Source organism: Delphinus delphis, chromosome 7, assembly GCF_949987515.2.
Source record: "Delphinus delphis chromosome 7, mDelDel1.2, whole genome shotgun sequence".
Lineage (NCBI taxonomy): Eukaryota > Metazoa > Chordata > Mammalia > Artiodactyla > Delphinidae > Delphinus > Delphinus delphis.
The window spans coordinates 103,594,439-103,612,980 of record NC_082689.1 but is presented as its reverse complement, the minus strand read 5'-3'; the positions used below and the strand labels follow the sequence as shown (position 1 = coordinate 103,612,980).

Genomic DNA, 18,542 nt, shown 5'->3' with positions numbered 1-18,542 from the left:
CATGTCTGTGAGGCCACCTTGGATGGTACAGGTATCTGGACCAGGGAGATCTGCACCTGAACGCTGGTTCTGAGTTTCTTTACCAGCTGAGTGACCCTGGCCAAGTCACTGTAATGCTCAGGTCTCACTGTCGAGCAAGGCTGAACTATGTCTAACACCAGGGTACAGGCTCGGGAAGGGAGAACTAAGCTTCCTGGCCTCAGAGAGCCTCTCCTGAATTCCTTTTGGCCTTAGCAACCTCACCCGCAAAATGGAAATAGGAGTGCTTCCCCTGTAGGACTGTGGAAGTGACTGACAGGGAACATGGGGCAGGGAGGGTCTCACAGCTGTCTCCTTTTCTTCTTTTTTACTATGCAACCGGCTGCATCCTCCAAAGTCAAGCTCCAGCCTTTCTTCTCTGCAACCTTAACCCCTTGCCCTTCCTAGGTCCTGACTGCCCTCCTCCCTGCTAAGCCCTCGCTTTCCCCACTTGTTTTTTGCCTGCCCAGCTGCCTGTGGCCAAGCTTCCACACGGACTCTGGGAATGCTCCCTGCAGATGCACATCGCACCCTGACTGGGGCTTCCACCCTTGCTTGTTTGCTCTGCAACCATGGACTGGTTGGACCTCAGACAGACCTCAGACACTCATCAACCCTGCCTTCCTCAGAGCTTGCGGCCAGCAATGTTCCTGACAGAGGGTTGGCAGTAGCTGCAAACTGACATCTCAGCCCGCCTGACCAGTGTGGCTGGAGTTGAGGGAAGGAGGTGGGAAAGGCCACTTCTATAATCCTTTTCCTCCACACAAGAGGTGAGCACATGCCAGGTCTCAACAGGTGGGAGTGCCTGCCCACCCTCCAGCAGAGCACAGAGGAGGGTGAGAAGGGTAAGCTCAAACACTTCCAGATGAAACTGTTAGAAAAAGTGAGGAAGAGCGATCGCAACAGAGTACATTATTTCAAGAACCCAGGTTATCAAAGACTTAAAGTAACAAACATACTTTTAATTGATCTATTGATAAAAACTGCTCAGCAAGGATCAGTAACCATTTCAGCGCCTATTCTGTTAGTGTCATATCCTGGGCTATTTTGAGCAACTGGGTTAACTAGTTATTTACTAACTTCATCCACAGTATTAGAAAAACAAGGTATTAGATCAGTTTAGGTGAAATGTGTGGCTGGCAGCCAAACCCAGTCCCTTATATTCCATATTTTTTCTTTAGTTCTTCTACTTTGTCGACATAAGCTTTCATGGCATCTTCCCTGGAAGTCCCTGTAAGGCATCAACAAGATTATTTGTCACAGAGGCAGCATGGTAGAAAGGTAGCAGACTTTAGAGCCCTGGTTTAACGTTCTGAGGCTCAATTTCTCACCTGTGAAGCGGGTGGTGGTGCTCCTACCTACACCTCACAGACCTGGCCAGGATTTGACTTCAAGTCCTCGAGAAGCCTGATCCACAGGCAATGCTCCATAAAGCACTGAGCCGATGTGAGTCCCCCTACTGTCATGTCAAGCCTAACATGGGGAGCTGCAGTGACTATTGGTCCTGCTGACTTTCACAGTTGGCTTTGACCTATCACCTATTTCTCTATCGGGCTCTTATCTCCCAGAGCTGTTAAGCTGCCAGGGAAAAAACAAAGCCAGGCACCCTCTACTCCCCAGAGAGAAGCTATGAGAAAAGTTCTGAGGACTCTGAGCACAGCAGCTGGCTCTCGGAGGGGAATATAGGGGACACTGGCGATACCCCTCAGAGACAGTGATGCCCAGAGTCCTGGATTCTACGGTGAAGGAGAGATATTCACTGAGAATCAGAGTGTGTTCTGGAGCAAGGGCAAGTACATGGGGCCTGGGAATGGTATGGAAATGCCCAATGAGAATGGACAGTCAGACGGGCATTCCTCTTCCAGTTACTTGCAAATCCTAGGAGTGTATTTTTTGTATCCTGGCCCCTTTTGAATTCAAGTGTTTCTCATTTGCAGGAAGACAGAGGGCTTATTCAGAAACAAGCTAGCGAGGGCACAAAAGCTGGCAGGCACTTTAGTGCCAACTTTTGGGTCTTACGGCTGCAGGTGGCACGTGATTAAGTCAGAGCTGGGATACTTCTTGCCTGCTGTTGCTTAGCGCATAATAGCTCCATTCACCAAGGCTACGATGTGCCAGCAGCTTGCCACGCATTAGTTCATTCCTTTTTTTTAGGTGCCTTTCTGGCTGGAAGGGAACCGGGGAGGGCTGCTTGGGCTAGAGGGTCACTGCCTGGCCTTGTGGGGGAGAGGGAGGTTTGGACAGGAAACCACCCCTTATTCTAAATACATATAAAGGCCAAGCCAACTCTTATCACCTCCCAGTCTGTTAGTGGCCTGGTCCCCAGCCCCTCCTCTCTCCAGATGATACCATGACTCAGAGATGGTGTTTTTGGAAAAGGCATAAATGGTATTAGAAGAATAAGTAGGCGGCCCAGTTTTTTTTCCATTCTGGCCCCGGTCAAACTGGTTCCCCAGCATGTGCCTCATCCACTGTGTTCTCTCTCTTCACCCCTTATACTCCTTAATGAAGAGTATTTCATTACTAGGCTTCCCAAATGAGGGAAACATATTAGAACAATTACCTTTCAGCTCATTCCAGGCATCCCACTTGGCCTTGCCTTTGAGGTCCAACATTCCAGGCCGTTCTTAAACAAGAGAGGGAAAGACATGAGACCTGCTGCAAGTTCTAATAAGGAACTTTATCAATCTTCTTGCCATGAAAGCTATATTTTATTACACTATTCCTTCTAGGCTCTGCTATGGAGTTAAATGGGTCTAGTACGGCGGGTTCTGCCTTCAGAAACCCACATGTACAGAAATCCAAATTTAAAATTAGAGAAAGTAGGAGGAAAACTGTTCTCATTACTAGAGAGTCCTTGTCTTATAAGTTAAATAACTCCAAAATTTCTTTTAAAAACCGTACTTTAATTTTTTTTTCTTTTTTTTTTAAACAAGTACTATAATCCATTCATCTGGTTTAAAATTCAAACACCACAAGGGGAATACTATGAAGTTTCCTCCCACTTTTCCCACCCAATTTCTCTCCCACATTATTATCAGTTTTCTGGGTGTCCTTTTCTGTGAACTGTCTGTTCATATCCTTGCCCCATTCTGCTACCAAATTGTTAGTCTATTTCTTGTTGTTTTGTGGGAATTCTGTTCATGAGGGCAAGATTCCTTTAAGTTATACCATGGGTTTACACATATAGACCTGTTATCAGTTGCACTTGGAAAACACACTTACTACTTCCCTGCTGACCTCGTTCACTGCCACACTGAGAAGAAAGCCAAGGGGAACGATCGCAGTGCCCATAGCCTGGACCACTGTGTCTGAGAAACATCAAGTCTCCCCTCAAGTGCTTGCCAGGAAGCATTCCCAGGGATACCTGAGCGAGACTGCGCCTGCAGGATCATCAACAGAATCCTAGAACTGCACATCCTAACAGCCCTTTCGTGATGATGGAAAGGTTGTACATTTGCACTGTCCAACTCAGGGGCCACCTGCCACTTATGGCAGCTGAGCACCTGGAATGTGGCTTGTGTGACTGGGGACTGGCCTGTTGATTTTATTTAAGTATTTGCCATTTAAATTTAGATAGCTGCATGTGGCTAGTGGCTACCGTATTGGACAGTGCAGCCCTAGAGGGAGCTAATCAGGAAGTGATAAGATTCCCAAGCCAGTCTACCTATACTTATGTGAAAGCAGGGCAGAGGCCAGTCTCTGTGAAAACTGTGTTTGTCAGAAAAGCTTCTCAGCCATTCTGGTCACCCCCATTTCATCTCTCCTGCCTCCCTAGGAAGATGCAGAGTTTATAAACCCAGGGTAAAACTCACCTTCACCACAAGACCTTTCTGAACTAAGCCCGCCCTGTAATCTTTGATCTGGCACTGCCCAGGATCCTTAGCAGCCAGCCCACCAGCTCCACCTTCTACCCCAACTGCAGTGGAACTGGGGGCTACACTTGCCCTCCTGAACAGGGGCGGGGTGACCTCCTTCTACGCTACTATGGCCACCACCTCTGAATCCTTTCATAGACTGCATCGTGCTGTTGCCATATACTCCTGAGTTTCAGGAACTTATGGGCAGAATGAAAACTGTCCAAGGCAGAAAAGACAGGATTGCAGAATATGGTTGTCCAAACCAAGGCCTCAAAATCCATACCAAGATTTTCTGACAGGGGCCAAATGGTCATCTGGAACTGCTATCAGCAAAAACGCTTCCGACCTGCCGCAGGAAGCCAGCTGCTTCTCTGCTCCCGCCATCAGGCTTGGCCTAGCTGCTGAGTGCTCTGACTTTGATCCTGCCCATCTGGGGTGGAAGCAGTATGGTTCAACAGAACTACTACTGATCTGAGAGCTTGGAGCAAATTTCTCCCAAGCTGGGATCTTTGCTTCCTCCCAAATAGATGGAAAATGCTGGAATGAATAAAGTTCTTCCCAAACTAGGATTTGAATACTGCTATATGAGCCACCAAGAAACCAAGAACAGTACAGGGTCTGTGAACCCCATCCAGGAACATGATCTCTGGGGAACCTCTCCCAGCTTAAACCTCAGGAATCCCATGAACTGCCTTAAGAGTAGGGCAGTAGGGCTGTGGGTGGTTTTGAGAGTGAGGTTCCCACCCAGGGATTAAGAGTTCCAGCACCAACCAAGGCTGCTGAGCCTGCTTTGATGAGTCTCGGCCCTCACTCATTTGATGAACCTCAGCATACCTATATTTATGTCACCCATAGTTGCTTGTTTGTAGTGGCTGTAGATGAACAGCATCTCATCGTCTGCTGGCTTGGTCTTGAGGTGCTTAACTTCCTCAGCAGCTTTCTCAAACTCAGCCTAAAGTCGAGGGAGAGAAGAGGCCTGAATAGAGCACAGTAGTGGGGATGGGGGGGCTGGAAAGGCAGCACTCGCTCTTGCAGTGCAGGAGAGGAAAAGCAGTCTTTCCTCAACTCAACAGCACGGCTAGAAAGATTCAGCAAAACCAGGAGGGGAAGCACATCGGTTCACTCATTTGATGAACACCTATGCATCGGGCTCTCTCACTATACTAGGTATCAGGTACTGGAAACAGAGGTGAAGGAGACAGCCTACGACTGCCTGCAGTGGGCATACACTTCACAGAAAAGGCAGCGTGGCCAACTCCCTGGCCAGAACAGGGTCCCAGGACAGCCCTGACTTGCGGATAGGGCTGGCACTGCGTGACTGAAATAGCTGAGAAAGGAACAGGGCATGAGCGCAGCGGTGTCAGCGGCCAGAGCCCGCTGGCCCCCTCCCCCTGAGAGAGGGCATCCAGCGCCGACCTCTGACCCAGTGCCTGACTGGAGGGAGGGTAGAGGAGCCAAAGGTCGCCCCACACTGCTAGGTCCCAGAAAAGCGTCTACAGTCGAAGGAGGGAAAGACCTCTAGGTCACCCCTCCTCACGCCGGACACTCAGCCCCTACTTTCCCTGACCTCCAAGCTCTCAACCACAGCCTCCTTGCTTCTCCACTCTGTATGGCGCCCCTACTCCTGCCGTGTCCTTCCGAATGGGGCACACGGTCCCCTTACTCTTTCGATCCATGTAACCCACTACATCCTATCTGTCTTCCTAGGACCCTCGCCTCCAACCCCAATTCCTGCTTCACTGCGAAGTCCTCCCCATGGGCACCTTGCCAGCAGTTGCGGGCTAAGAAGCGGTGTTGTGAGTCCAAACACGGAAAGTTCCGCTTACAGGGCTCTCTGTCCAAAGAGTGCGCTGGGCATGGGTCCAGGAAGAACAGCAGAGCCGGAAGTTAAAGACCTTGCAGGGTTGTGTCTGCGGGATGATCCCCGCGCCAGCCTCCCGCCCCGTGGCACCTTCGCAGCTAGGCTGGGCACACGTTATACCTGAGACATGCCGGCGGCGTTGCAACGATTCCAGGAAGCCCGCGAAGACGGCGAGGAGCAGTAAGCAGTCGCACAAGAGTCAACTGCCAGCGCCTTCAGAGGCGCAGCCGCAGGCCTCCCCAACAGCGCTCAGGAGAGCAAGAGGCAGCCAATCAGGAGCCAGCTGTACGCTGGGGGCGTGCCCAGCCTCGCTCACGGCCTGCCTCTCCGCAACGCAGGAGGGTTTGCTCGCGCATGCGCACCAGGGAGGAGACGCAGGGGACGCCGGGAGCAGGTGGGGACTGCGGAAGTAGGGCGCTTTCCATTGTGAGGGCGGTCAGGTCGTGGTGAGGATTCGGTTGCGGGCCACTGAAGGGGGTGACCTGCGAGGCAGAGGAGAGGGGGGGTGGAAGCTGAAGGGCGGAGGTTTTAAAATTTGTTTTATTAAATCTTGTGTCCGGCCGGAAGTTGCACCGTTGGACAAGTAACCTCTCGGGCTTGGGGAGGGCGAGGGTCCCACCCCGCTCAGGGGACCAGAAGAGGCCCTCTGGCGATGGTCCCTGGAGAATCTCGCGAGGGTGGGAAGCTGGACTGTGTTCCCGAAGGGCAAAACCGAGACCTCTTCCTTTGAATTTTTGGCACGTTCTGTGGCTTGCTGGTGGCCGTAGTTTGCAGTCCTGTTTTGTTTGTGTGCAGTAATCCATCTGGTGCGTCAAAGTCAGGGACAGTGTTTTATTTGTCTGGACTTAACAAACTTGGCCCGGACTAGGTGCTCAGCAGATATCTGTTAAGTAAATGACTCCTTCATTCATGAATGCGTACTGAATGGTCGGGTATCTTGCGCAGTTCTAGACCTTGGGAATACAGCAGTGAATAAAACAGATAAATCCTTGCATTCCTGGAACTTACATTGGGGCTAGTAGTGAATAACATCAGTTAAATAGTTTGCTAGGGGGATAGGGAGTTGGAAGTTTGCAGTTTTACATGGTGGGGGGGGCGGGTGGAGGGTTAAGGGAAGGTAACATTTGAGAGAGCCCCTCAAGGAGAGGAGGGAGCATTCCAGGCAGAAAGTTAGTGTAAATGTGTGAGCAGGGAGTGAGGGAAAGTTAGGAGATGAGGCTGGAGAGTTAAGGAGGTGGCAGGCTGGCTACATGATGCAGAACTTTGACTTTTATTCTGAGTGAAATGGGAAGTTAGAGGCTTCTGAGCAGAGAATGAGGAGACTGAGGGGGGCAGCTTTGCAAGGTTGTTACAGAGGCCGATGTTCTCCATGGGAGAACGGAACAGCACAGGTGGATGGGAGAGTTTGAGGGTGATGCCTAAGAGACCCAAAGGGAGAATTTTGTGGCAGCGGTTACAAAGGAGCTGGGTGCAAGGAGGGAATTGATGGAAAATAATTCTCTGGAGAGCTTTCAAAAAAGAGACCATTCCTCTCCAATTCCTAATTTGTAACGAGATGAGTGGAGTACGGATCCACGCCCCCAGCCCCCCTCTCCCCCGTGCCATTAATTTATAGCTGAGGTGTTTAGACTAAAGAAAGTCTAGGTAGAAGCTTTCAGATATAAGTTCGTAACAGAGGTCAGGCTTTGTGAAAAGGGAAGAAGTGGAGATGCAATAGCAGGGAACACATCTAGTCTTCAAGTCAATGAATAATCTTGTTTGAGAAAGCAAAGCCAAACTAACAAAAATTTTGGAATTAACTTTGGGGAAATTACATTTGAATTGTAAGAGATGTGAGTGTCTTCCAAAATGACAGTTCAGAACTGTCTTCACTCCTAGGCTCAGATGGAGCTTGGATTCACTTTTGCTCCATCATCTGGTGCTTACAGCCTTCTTGATGGAAATTCAGATTATTCCCTGTGTGGGTCAGATTTGCAGTCAAATATATCTTCCAGTCAGTAGGTTTTAACACGAGGTTATTGTGTTTGGCACATCTGAAAAGGTTAGGTACCTCTGATAATGTAATTTTGTTTATATTCCTCCAAGGTTGGCTGGTGTGATTGAGTTCTGAATGGAGCTAAACATTGCAGAGAGCACGGCTAGTGTTTTAAATTAACTTGGCAGTCTCCAGTTTAAGTGGGGTTGATTTGTTGGTTCCTTTTTTTGGAAGATACTCCACTTTCCTTAAAAACCAACCTTGCACATGGTGGTTTTGTGCCCAGGTTAGTCTATAAAAGTTGCTTAAAGCAACTAAAGTATGGAACTAGTAGGGATTGTGGATCCCAGGGAGCAGGGTGCTATGTGATCTTGACAAGGAGGAGAAGAGTGTTTTTCCTTGTTAGAGGGCCCAGCCTAGGCCAAGTTTTGAAATAGCTGAAGGCATGCTTTTTGTCTTACTGCTTCCTTCCCTCACTTCTCAGTGACCTATTTTTTGTAACCTCCATCTGTGGAAATACTGCCTTATGCCCTGCATTACCATCTCTAGTCTAGGGATTTGAAATGCCATTCAGCTTTTAGCATAGAGGGTAACAAGTCAGCAGCTGGGATTTAATTTTTAAAAGTAAATTTTAGAGTGTATTTGGGGTTAATAAATTGTATGAATTTTTTAATTCTATGTTTTGACAGTACTGGAAAGGAAATTGCTCTTCATATCCCGTGAAAAGACAAGTTCGTTGGCTCTGTTTATATCCTTTTAGCAACAATCACAGTTTGTAATTATTTTTTGTAATTATTTTCTTTACATTTATATTTATTTTAGTTTACTCTTCTACTGTCTGAGCCCCCTTGCCTACGTAAGCCAGGGAAGACAGGGATCACTGTGTATAAATCAACGCTCCGTCTCCAAGTGCCTGGCACTTGTTAGGCACTTAAATTTTGGGTGAATGAACAGAGTGCTTTTTTCTCTATGAAACATATTCCTTCTGATTAGCCATGAACTTAGAAACTAAGTTTATTAGAACTGAATGTGAAACTGTGGGTTAAAGTAGATGAACTCTTGTGCAAGGGCCGTGTAGTCTCTTTGTTACACCCCCGGCCTTGGAAACAGAACACCTGATATGTTAAGGGAAGATGGGAACCTGATGAGCCAGCTCGTTAGCCTGATCGACCGTCCTAGTTAGTGGAGAGGCCATTATCATTATTGCAGCTTGCCCTCACATCCTTGGGTTGCCAGTTTTGACTACTCACAGGCTTCACTTGCTGGGTCTCAGTGGAAAGCCAGACGGGCAAATTATATTAACAGGTGAAAGCAGTTCTTGCCTGGTAGGTGTGGATAATAGTTTAATATTTCTTGGTATAAACTAAACCTCTAATTTCTAAGAGTAACCTAACCATTAAAATGTGAAAATCAATAAAAAGCTTTACAGTAAAGCTTCAGTAGAAGGCAAGGGTTAGAGTATTCACAAATGATGGATTATATTCATTTAGTATTTGTTTTCCAGTTTCTTGGAATGTGACTCCTGAGGCATGGCTCCACCAAAGCTGGGAGGAGAACAGTGTGTTTTAAAGGGAAGGAGGTGTTATTGAACCCAACTGGGGTCTGCTCGCCCGATGGGCGGCAAAGCCAGTCTACTAACATGGGCTTGTGGTGAAGGAATGCACAGCGTTTACGGTACAGCAGGGCACCAAGCAAGGGAGTGGGAGAAGCCTCCTAGCCACTCCAACTTGATCTTTGAGTTAGGGGGGGTTTTAAAAGGGGAAGAACAAAGAGGCTGGGATTAATCATTGTTTTGTGACATTTCTTAATTGTAGTTTCTAGTTTTGGGAGTCAAGATGTCTCTGGTTTACCATTCTCTGGCCAGGTGGTCCATGGCTTGGGGATCTGTTAGCTCATCTTGCCCTGGAGAACCAACCTGAGTTTGTACGTTAATGATGATGTCTGTAATAGCAATTTTAGTACGCTAAAGATGTTATCGACAACAGCAATTGTAGTCATCTGACTCTGGTTGATTAGTGCTCAGTTAGCACAGGTTTGGGGTCTGAGGGGACAAGAAAGGGAATAAAATTTTGGGTAAAGATATTAATCATAAACTTGGTAAGGGAACTCGGTTTTAGGGGGACTTGGGTTCAGAGGCACTTGCGAAATGCTTCTGGGACAGGAGTGGAGAGAGCTGGGCAGAGTTGGGCACCTTTGTTTTGTGAAGGGTGGGGAGGTGACAGCTGAGGGGATGGCGTAAAAACGTACCATAGCTTTTCTTTCCTTTCTTTCTTCTTCTTCTTTTTTTTTATTCCTTTTCTCCTCTTATGTGTCTTTTCCTTTTCTGATGATGTAACTGGTGAGGGGAGGCCTGGCAGCTGGAGGTCTCAACCAGCCCTTCCCCTTTGCCATTCTTTTCTTCCTTTGGGTGTTCGTATTCAGAGAAGTTGCAGCAAGTTGGGTGAGAGGAGAATGGGTGTGTGTGTGGTTCTCACCTTTCCCCTCTCCTGATTTTGCCCAGCCAGCATGGCTTGGGGTCGGGGTTGGTTTGGGCTTAGTTGAGACATGGAGACCAGGGCTTGGATGGGGGTCAGGGTTCCTGGCGGAAAGTGTCCTACACTGGCCGGGAGTAAGGAAGGAAGGAAGGGAAGACTTTAGAGTTACTTATATGTAAGTTGGTCGTGCAGTGGTCAAGTATTCTGTTTAGAAATACTTATGACTATGGGCAGGAATAATGAAGTGTTTTATGAAGTTATCTTGCGCTCAGTACTGTAGTTCTTGTTCAGCTTCATTAGAAGTATAAACTCTCTTCTAAATCTACATTGTCTTCCTCATCTTTGCCTATTAACCTAGCTCCTAGTTTCACATGACAAGCACTTGGTAAATGCTTTGGAACTAGGTTGTTAGAGATGATTTTTCTAGTGAGCTCTTTTATTGCCTGTCAACAAAAAAAATTAGAAATATTAAAATCTGATGACAAATGATTTGGCTGATAATTCTTTTGGAGATAATGCCATTTTAAAAAACTTTGTTTTGAGATAATGCCATTAAAAAAAAGCTTATTTTTATTTTGAGATAATTGTAGACTTATGTGCTCCCCAGCTCCCCCAGCATGAGGGATCTTAGTTCCCCGACCAGGGATCGAACCTGTGCCCTCTTCAGTGGAAGCACTGGACCGCCAGGGAAGTCCCTATGTGCTCTTATTGTTAAATAACACAAAGATCCTTTGTACGCTTTACCCATTTATCCCAGTGGTAATGGCTTGTACAACTATAGTACATGCCACAAACAGTACATTGACATTGATATGTTGAGGATACAGAACATTTCCATCATCATCCTTATGTTGCCCTGTGATAGCCACAGCTGCTTCCCTCCTGCCCCTCCCCCTCCCCTGCTCCTGGCAGCCAAGAATGTGTTCTCTCTATTGCTATAATTTGTCATTTCAAGAATGCTCTATAAGTGAAATCACGTAGTTTGTAATCTTTTGGGATTGGCTTTTTTACTCAGCACAACTCTCCGGTGGTTCATCCAGATTGTTGTGTGTACCAGTAGTTCTTTCTTATTGCTGAGTGTATTCCATCATATGGATGAACCAGTTTGTTTAACCATTCACCTGTTGAAGGACAAAGCTGCTGCTAGTACAGAATCTGTACTCATGTACAGGGTTTTCTGTGAACATGTTTTCATTTTTCTGGGATAAATGCCCAGGAGTGCAAATCTGGGCCATATGGCCATTCCATGTTTGGTTTTGTAAGAAACCGCTGTTGTGGCTACACCCTTATACATTCCTACCTTATACATTCCTACCAGCAGTGAATGAGAGATCCAGTTTCTCCATATCTTTGCCAGCATTTGGTGTTATCACTTTTTTATTTTAGGCATTCTGATAGGTGTGTAGTGGTATCTCATTATGGTTTAGATTTGCATTCCCTAATGACTAACGATGTTGAACATATTTTCATGTGTTTATTTGTGCAATCTGTATATCTCTTCTGTGAAATTTCTCTGTCTTTTGCACGTGTTTAAATTGGATTTTTTTAAATGTTGAATTTTGGGAGTTCTTAATATAGTCCAGATACTATTCCTTTGTTGGATATGTGGTTTGCAAATGTTTTCTTCCAGTTTTTATTTTGTTTTTTCATCCTCTTAACAGTCTTTCACAGAGCATAAGTTGAAATCCAGTTCTTCCAATATTTTCTTTTGTGGATTACACTTTTGGTGTCAAGTCTAATAAATCTTTGCCTAGCCCTAGATCCTGAAGATTTTCTCCTATTTTTTGTAAAAGTTTTATAGTTTTGCATTTTAAAATTAACATAATGAGGTTTAGTTAATTTTTGTATAAGGTGTAAGATTTAGGTTGAGGTTCTCCCCCCCCTCCCCTGCCCCCTTGGATGTCTAATTGCTGCAGCACCATTTGTTGAAAAGATATCTTTCCTCTATTGAACTGATTTTGCACATCTGTCAGTAATCTATTGGGCATATTTATGTGGTCTTTTCTGGGTTCTGTCTTCTGTTGATCTATGTATCTATTCCTCCACCAGTACCACACAGTTCTGATTATTGTAGCTATATAATAAGTCTTGAAATTGGGTAAAGCAATTCTTCCTACTTTATTCTTTTTCAAAATTGTTTTAGCTATTCTAGTTATTTTCCCAATCCATATGAATTTTAGAATAATCTTGTCCGTGTCTACAAAAGAAAAAATCTTGCTGTGATTTTGAACAGAAATTGTGTTAAACTTGCATATCAATTTGGAGAGAATTGATATTTTTACCATGTCTATGAACACAGCATGTTTCTCCATTTATTTTGATCTTTGTTTCTTTCATCAGCAGTTTGTAGTTTTCAGTGTAAGTCCTGTGCATGTTTTGGTAGATTTATACCTGAACATTTAATTGTTTTTGAGTGATTGCAAATGGTATTATACTTTTAATTGTGTCCATGTGTTCATTACTAGTATATAGAAATATGATTTTTTTTTGTATTTGTACAGTTGTTTATCTTGTATCCTGTGACTTTGCTGAATTCACTTATTCTAGAAGTGGTTTTTTTTTTTTTTTTTTGTGTTTGTTAGATTCCTGTTCCTTGGCATTTTCTATGTAGATTCATTTGCAGATAGGGACAGTTTAATTTCTGACGTATGTGCCTTTTATTTCCTTTTCTTGCCTTATTGCACTGACTAGAACTTCCAGCCCTATGTTGAATGAGTGATGAGAGTGGATATCCTTGCCTTGTTCCTGATCTTCGGGGGAGGGCATTCAGTCTTTTACCATTAAGTGTAATGTTAGCTGTAGGTTATTTTGTAGGTGCCCTTTATCAAGTTGAGGAAGTTCCCCTCTCTTTCTGAGAATTCTCATTATGAATGAATGTTGAAATTTGTCAGATACTTTTTCTGCATCAATTGGTATGATTTTGTGATTTTTTTTTTCTTTAGTTTGTTAATGTGGTAGATTACATTGCTTGCTTTTTGAATATTGAACTAGACTTGCTTCCCTGGAAGAAACCCCACTTGGTCGTGGTGTATAATTCTTTGTGTATATTGTTGAATTCTATTTGCTAATATTTTAAGGATGTTTATGTCTGTATTCATAAGGGATATTGGTCTGTGGTTTTCTTTTTTATAATGTCTTTGTCTGGTGTGTTATCCTGTAACTATTAGCTTCATAAAATGAATTAGGAAATGTTCCCTCCTCTTCTGTTTTCTAGAAGTGATTGTGTAGAATTGATGTTAATTCTTTAAGTGTTTTGTAGAATTCTCCAGTGAAACCTACTGGGCCTGGTGATTTTTCTTGTGGGGGTTTCAAAATTCTGAATTCAGTTTCCTTAATAGTTCCCATTCAGATTATCTATTTCATATTGGATTAGCAGTAGTAGTTTGTGTTTTTCAAGGAATTGACCCATTTTATCTAAGTTGTGAAATGCGCATATGTAGGTTTGTTCGTAGTATTCCCTTATTACCCTCGTGGTGTATGCAGACCCTTTGATGATATTCTCTGTTTTGTTTCTGATATTGGTCATTTACATCTTCTCTCTTTTTTTGCCAGTCTTGCACAGGATTTGTCAATTTTTTTGATCTTTCTAAAGAACTAGCTCTTTTTTCATTGACTTTCTCTTTACCATTTTTCTATTTTCAACTTTATTGATTTCTGTTCTTTATTATTTCTTTCCTTCTGCCTACTTTGGGTTGTTTTGCTTTGCTTTTTCTAGGTTCTTGAGGTGAGAGCTTCCTGACTCTCCACAGGGCCCCCTTTGACACTACCTGCTTTGTTAAATTAACATTTGTTAAGTGGAGCACAGATTGCTGGATGGTGAGCTGTGGCCAGCAGAGGACCATAGAGAAATTGAAATAGAGAAGTTTATGACTCACAGGTCCTGGAGGGAGTACATGGCACTCCTCGAGGGGCCAGATGGCGAGGTCAAGACTGGGTGCAGAGAGAGAGAGAGAGCAACAGGGCCTGGAGCACATGGCTTTATTAGGGTCTATGGGTGGAATGCTTTGGGGTTCCCAGGCTAAGGCCAGATTGGTCAATTCGGATGGGAAGTACAGGGTTCTAGTAAGCTCCATGGGGGTTTTATCTAAGGGGTGTGTAAGGGGCAGGCCCTGGGAGGCAGGGGAAACTGGTGATCACAGGGGCTGTTGGAGAAGTCATATCAGGAGCTCGTATTTGCTTGTGACTCTGAGGGCTGCTATCTAGGGCACATGCTTGCATGAGGGGGCAAGTTTCAGTTTAAGGTCCCTATGGGCCACACAGCCAGCAAAATGGATGCCGAGGTAGCAATACTGTGGAGTAGCTTAGCTAAACTCTCCACAGCGCCCCAGTGTGGAAGGGGAAGGCCTTTTATTACTGTGGAGGTGGAAGTCTGAGCTCTGCAGGTGGTCTCCACTGACTCTGAGATGCAGGGAGTCAAGCTCATTATTGTCCAGCTCCCAGTCAGCCTTCTCTGATGTGACCCTGGCAGGGGCTGGGGCTCCTCATTAAAGCCTGGGAAGGGTAGACGTCTAGGCTCTAGCTCTGCCTTTGCTCATGGCAGTGGGGCTGCAGTTTTTTATGTGATTTTTGGCTGGATTTGAGGGCTCATTTGTCTAAAAGTTTTCTGTCTTGGCTAGGCTGTCCCTTTCCTGGTCCTTTGGCTAGAGAGAGCAGGCTTTGTTCAAGCTTTTTTTTTTTTTTTTTTTCCCTGCACCTGTTCGTGTTTCTGGGTTGCTGACTTCTTCAGCTCTGTGTCTGAGACATATGAAAACCCAGGGACCACTCCACCATGTTGTTCCTCAGGTCTACAGGTCCCTGGCCAGTCTGCCACCCTCCCTCCACTTTTTTGATCCTCTTATGTTTGTTTTATAGATAATGTCCAGGATTTTTAGTTGTACTTTAGCAGGAAGCATAAGGAAAAGTACATCTACTCCATCTTCCCAGAAGCAGAGAACAGTACCGCTTAAAAATCATTAGTATTATTTTCTCTGTGAATTACACTAGATTCTGAATTTGTAACTTAAGTTCTGGCTATTAAAGGTGCATACAGACTCATTGTTCTCCATTCTTTTCAGGAGAGCATTAGTTCTGTTTTGGCTATGTGAAAGCTGTTACATGTGGTTAAGCTTGAAACTTACCAAATTCAATAGCAGGATATTTTTCTTGTGAAGAAGCCAAGTGGTAGGGGAATATAGCCAATATTTTATAATAACTATAAATGGAGTAGAACCTTTAAAAAATGTATAGTGGTAACTTATATAATATTGTATAGCGACTATACTTAAATGAAAAAAAAAACAAAGCCAACTGGTCAGATACTTATTGGTTTGCCATTAAAAGTGAGTTTCAGTAAGGCCAAATTCAACTTTAGCTAGTGCTTGTATAATGTACATTTTAAAATATCACCTTAGAAACAGTTTATTTTAAAAAGCATCCTTCCTGGGATGAGTGATACAAAAAGTAAGTTTTGAATTTATCTTAACAGTACTTTCTGATTAAGTGTGAAAGTAATGGGAACGTTGCTCCAGTGAAACTGGTTGTTCTGTATTAGAGTCTGCCAAATACATTATTTGTGTGATATAATAGGTAGCTCTTGATGGAAGTCACAAGACGTTATGTTCTGGTCTTGGCTCTGCTACTGAGTTAGCATCATTGTTCTTGACTCACACATCCTTTGTTTCCTCATCTGTAAAATGGGGACACTTGGACCTGCTTTGCTGATAGGTAATTGAGGATTATTAATGATGTTTCTAAAGCATTTAACACAATGTTTGACACATGCTGAGTAGCTATTATTATCATCATTAATGCTGTTTATTAAAGCAGAAACCTTGAAGCAAATTCATAACAAAATTAGAGGTTAAAGAACTTGCTCCTATCCTCATTATAAGGTCGTAGAGTTGAGACTGAGGAGTCTGTGGCTTTTCTTCATTGACTCCATTATAATTTTTCAGGAACTGTTTGCAGTACCATTTAATATGGATTGGTGTAATAACAGACAGTTTTTTTTTTTTTTTTTTTTTTTTTTTTTGGCCTGTTTGAGTTGGGTTCCTGGACCCAGTTCCAATGTGTGTGTGTGGAGACTTCCCCACATCAACAATCAGTTCTTGGATGCTAGCAGGTATACAAAAGTTCAACTCATTTCTGACACTGTCTGTCCAGAGGTAGAATCGGATTCCATAGACAAAGGGCTCAGTCCCACAAGACCTCCCTCCACTTCAGAGACCAGTCACAAGTTGTTACCTGTGCTTTTGACCAGCTACAGATTGGAGGTTCTGATGATTCCTCCAATTCAGGATGCCAATTGCAAGTCCAGGTTGTAACCTATACTTCTGATTAACTGGCCGTAAATCAGAGGTTCCCACGACTCCCTCTTGGGGTTCACTTAGTTTGTTAGAAGGGCTCCCAGAACTCAGGGAAACCTGTTTACTCACTAGATTACTGACTTATTATAAAAGGATATAAATCAACAGCCAGATGAGATACGAAGGTCAAGGTCCTGAACAAAGGGGCTTCTGTCCTCATGGTGGATGGGGCCAAGCATGGGGGCATGTGGAAGTGTTCTGATTTCCCAATGTGGAAGCTCTCTGAAAAGGTCCAAAAAGCTGTCCTTTTGGGTTTTTTATGGAGACTTTGTTACGTAGTCATGATTGACTAAATCACTGGCCAGTGGTGATTGACTCAACTTCCGGCAGGGAGTGGGACCGAAAGTTGATTCTCCTGACAACCAGCCCCTGCCTTTGGGTGGGATCCCAAAAGTCACCTTCCCTGAAGTGTTTTCAGGAACTGAGGACAAGAGACCAAATATCATCCCATCGTTCAGGAAATTCCAAGAGTTTTGGGAGCTGTGAGCCAGGAACTGTGGATGAAGACCAAATATATATTTTTCCTGCAAATCACAATAATGCAGTGGTAGTGAGGCTTCACTGTAACTCTAGTTCATGTTTTAATAATGAGGTTACTTTTGAAAATGAAAGTTTTAGTTTAAGCAAACATAATGTTAAAACAGTCACTTTTGCCCCTTTACCCACCACCTCCCTCTGTAAGAACACCTTTCCCTTCTATATATGTCTTTGCAATTTGGCATTTGTATTAGTCTCTTGGGGTTGCTATAACAAAGTATCACAAAGTGGGTGGCTTAAAACAACGGATATTTATTGTCCCACAGTTCTGGAGGCTAGAAGTCCAAAATCAGTGAGCAGGGTTGATTCCTTCTGAGGGCTGTGAGGGTGAATCTGTTCCATGCCTCTCTCTTAGCTTCTGGTAGCCCCAGGCATTCCTTGGCTTGTAGGTGCATCACTGCAGTCCACCATCTTCGCATGGTGTTTTCCTGTATTTCTGTCTTCACAAGGCCCTCTTCTTTTATAAGGACACTGGTCATATTGGATATGAGGCCCAGCCTACTCCAGTATGATCTCACCTTAATGAGTTACGTCTTCAACAACTGTATTTACAAATAAGGTCACATTCTGAGGTCCTGGGTGGGAGTTAGGACTTCAACATGTTTTTTTAGGGGGGACACAGTACAACCCACAACAGCATTTATCTAAAAATCAGAAATAAGCAAATTGGTACTAAAAACACAGCCCTTTTTGCCTCATGCATTATTGTGTCACAGTGCGGGGAAAGCTGAGAGCAAAGGAGGACTAAGTGGGGTTGAGTCAGTCAGGAAAGGTCCTTCTGATGAGGTGACATTTACATTGAGAACAGAAGGACAGGGAAGATCCAGTAAAGCAAGCATGTTTCAAGCTAGGGAACAACCTGTGTAAAGACCAGAAATAGCTCGATGTGTTGGAAGAAGTGAAAGAGGGGCCAGTGTCACTGTTGTGTGGTGGCCCGGGGGAGATGGGGTCTGGGGCCAAATCATGCAGGGACTTGCTGGCCATGATGATGAGTTCACTTCTTTACTTTAGGGGTTCTGGGGAGCCTTTGAAGAATTTTAAGCAGGGGAGACATACTCAGATTTACATATTTAGAAGATCACTCCTGCTGCTATATGCCACATGGATTGAGGGGACCACACTGGTGGTGGAAAGACCAATTGGGAAGCTTTTCTGTTTTTCCAATAGAGACAAAGACAGTGGAGGCTTGGACTAGTGTAGCAGTAAGGGAGATGGAGAGAAATGGGGAAATTCAAGGTATGTTTTGGGGAAAGAGCTGAGAAGGTTTGCTGATGGGTTAGCTAGAGAGTTGGGAAAGGAGGAATCCTTTGCTGATGGCTTGAGTAACTCAGTGAATGATTGTATAATCGACTGAGATGGGGAAATCAGGGTTGGGGGTAGGTGTGAGATTTAAACTGCCAAGTTCAGCTTGGGGTATGTTAAATGTTAAATGCCTGGTGATATCTAAGTAGAGAAGTTAAGTAGCCAACCCAG

General features: G+C 44.5%; 2 protein-coding genes across 3 annotated transcripts in view; one reads left to right on the top strand and one right to left on the bottom strand.

Moving 5' to 3' along the window:
• Window positions 1-959: 959 nt before the first annotated feature.
• On the bottom strand, window positions 960-6,016 carry DBI (diazepam binding inhibitor, acyl-CoA binding protein). The gene is made up of 4 exons (XM_060016940.1): window positions 5,860-6,016; window positions 4,713-4,830; window positions 2,582-2,644; window positions 960-1,249 (listed from the first exon to the last, which is right to left on the bottom strand). Exons 1-4 carry the CDS (start codon window positions 5,866-5,868, stop codon window positions 1,176-1,178), a joined length of 264 nt encoding a protein of 87 aa, XP_059872923.1. The 5' UTR covers window positions 5,869-6,016; the 3' UTR covers window positions 960-1,175.
• Window positions 6,017-6,081: 65 nt separating this feature from the next.
• Window positions 6,082-18,542, top strand: part of C7H2orf76 (chromosome 7 C2orf76 homolog) — an 86,156-nt gene continuing 73,695 nt past the window's right edge. The window contains exon 1 of one of the 2 annotated variants that reach the window (XM_060015729.1): window positions 6,082-6,133. The gene's annotated coding sequence lies outside the window, so the exon portion shown is untranslated. Of the gene's footprint in view, window positions 6,134-8,405; window positions 8,446-18,542 lie in introns of those variants that run through there. The other variant, XM_060015730.1, reaches the window with a different exon arrangement.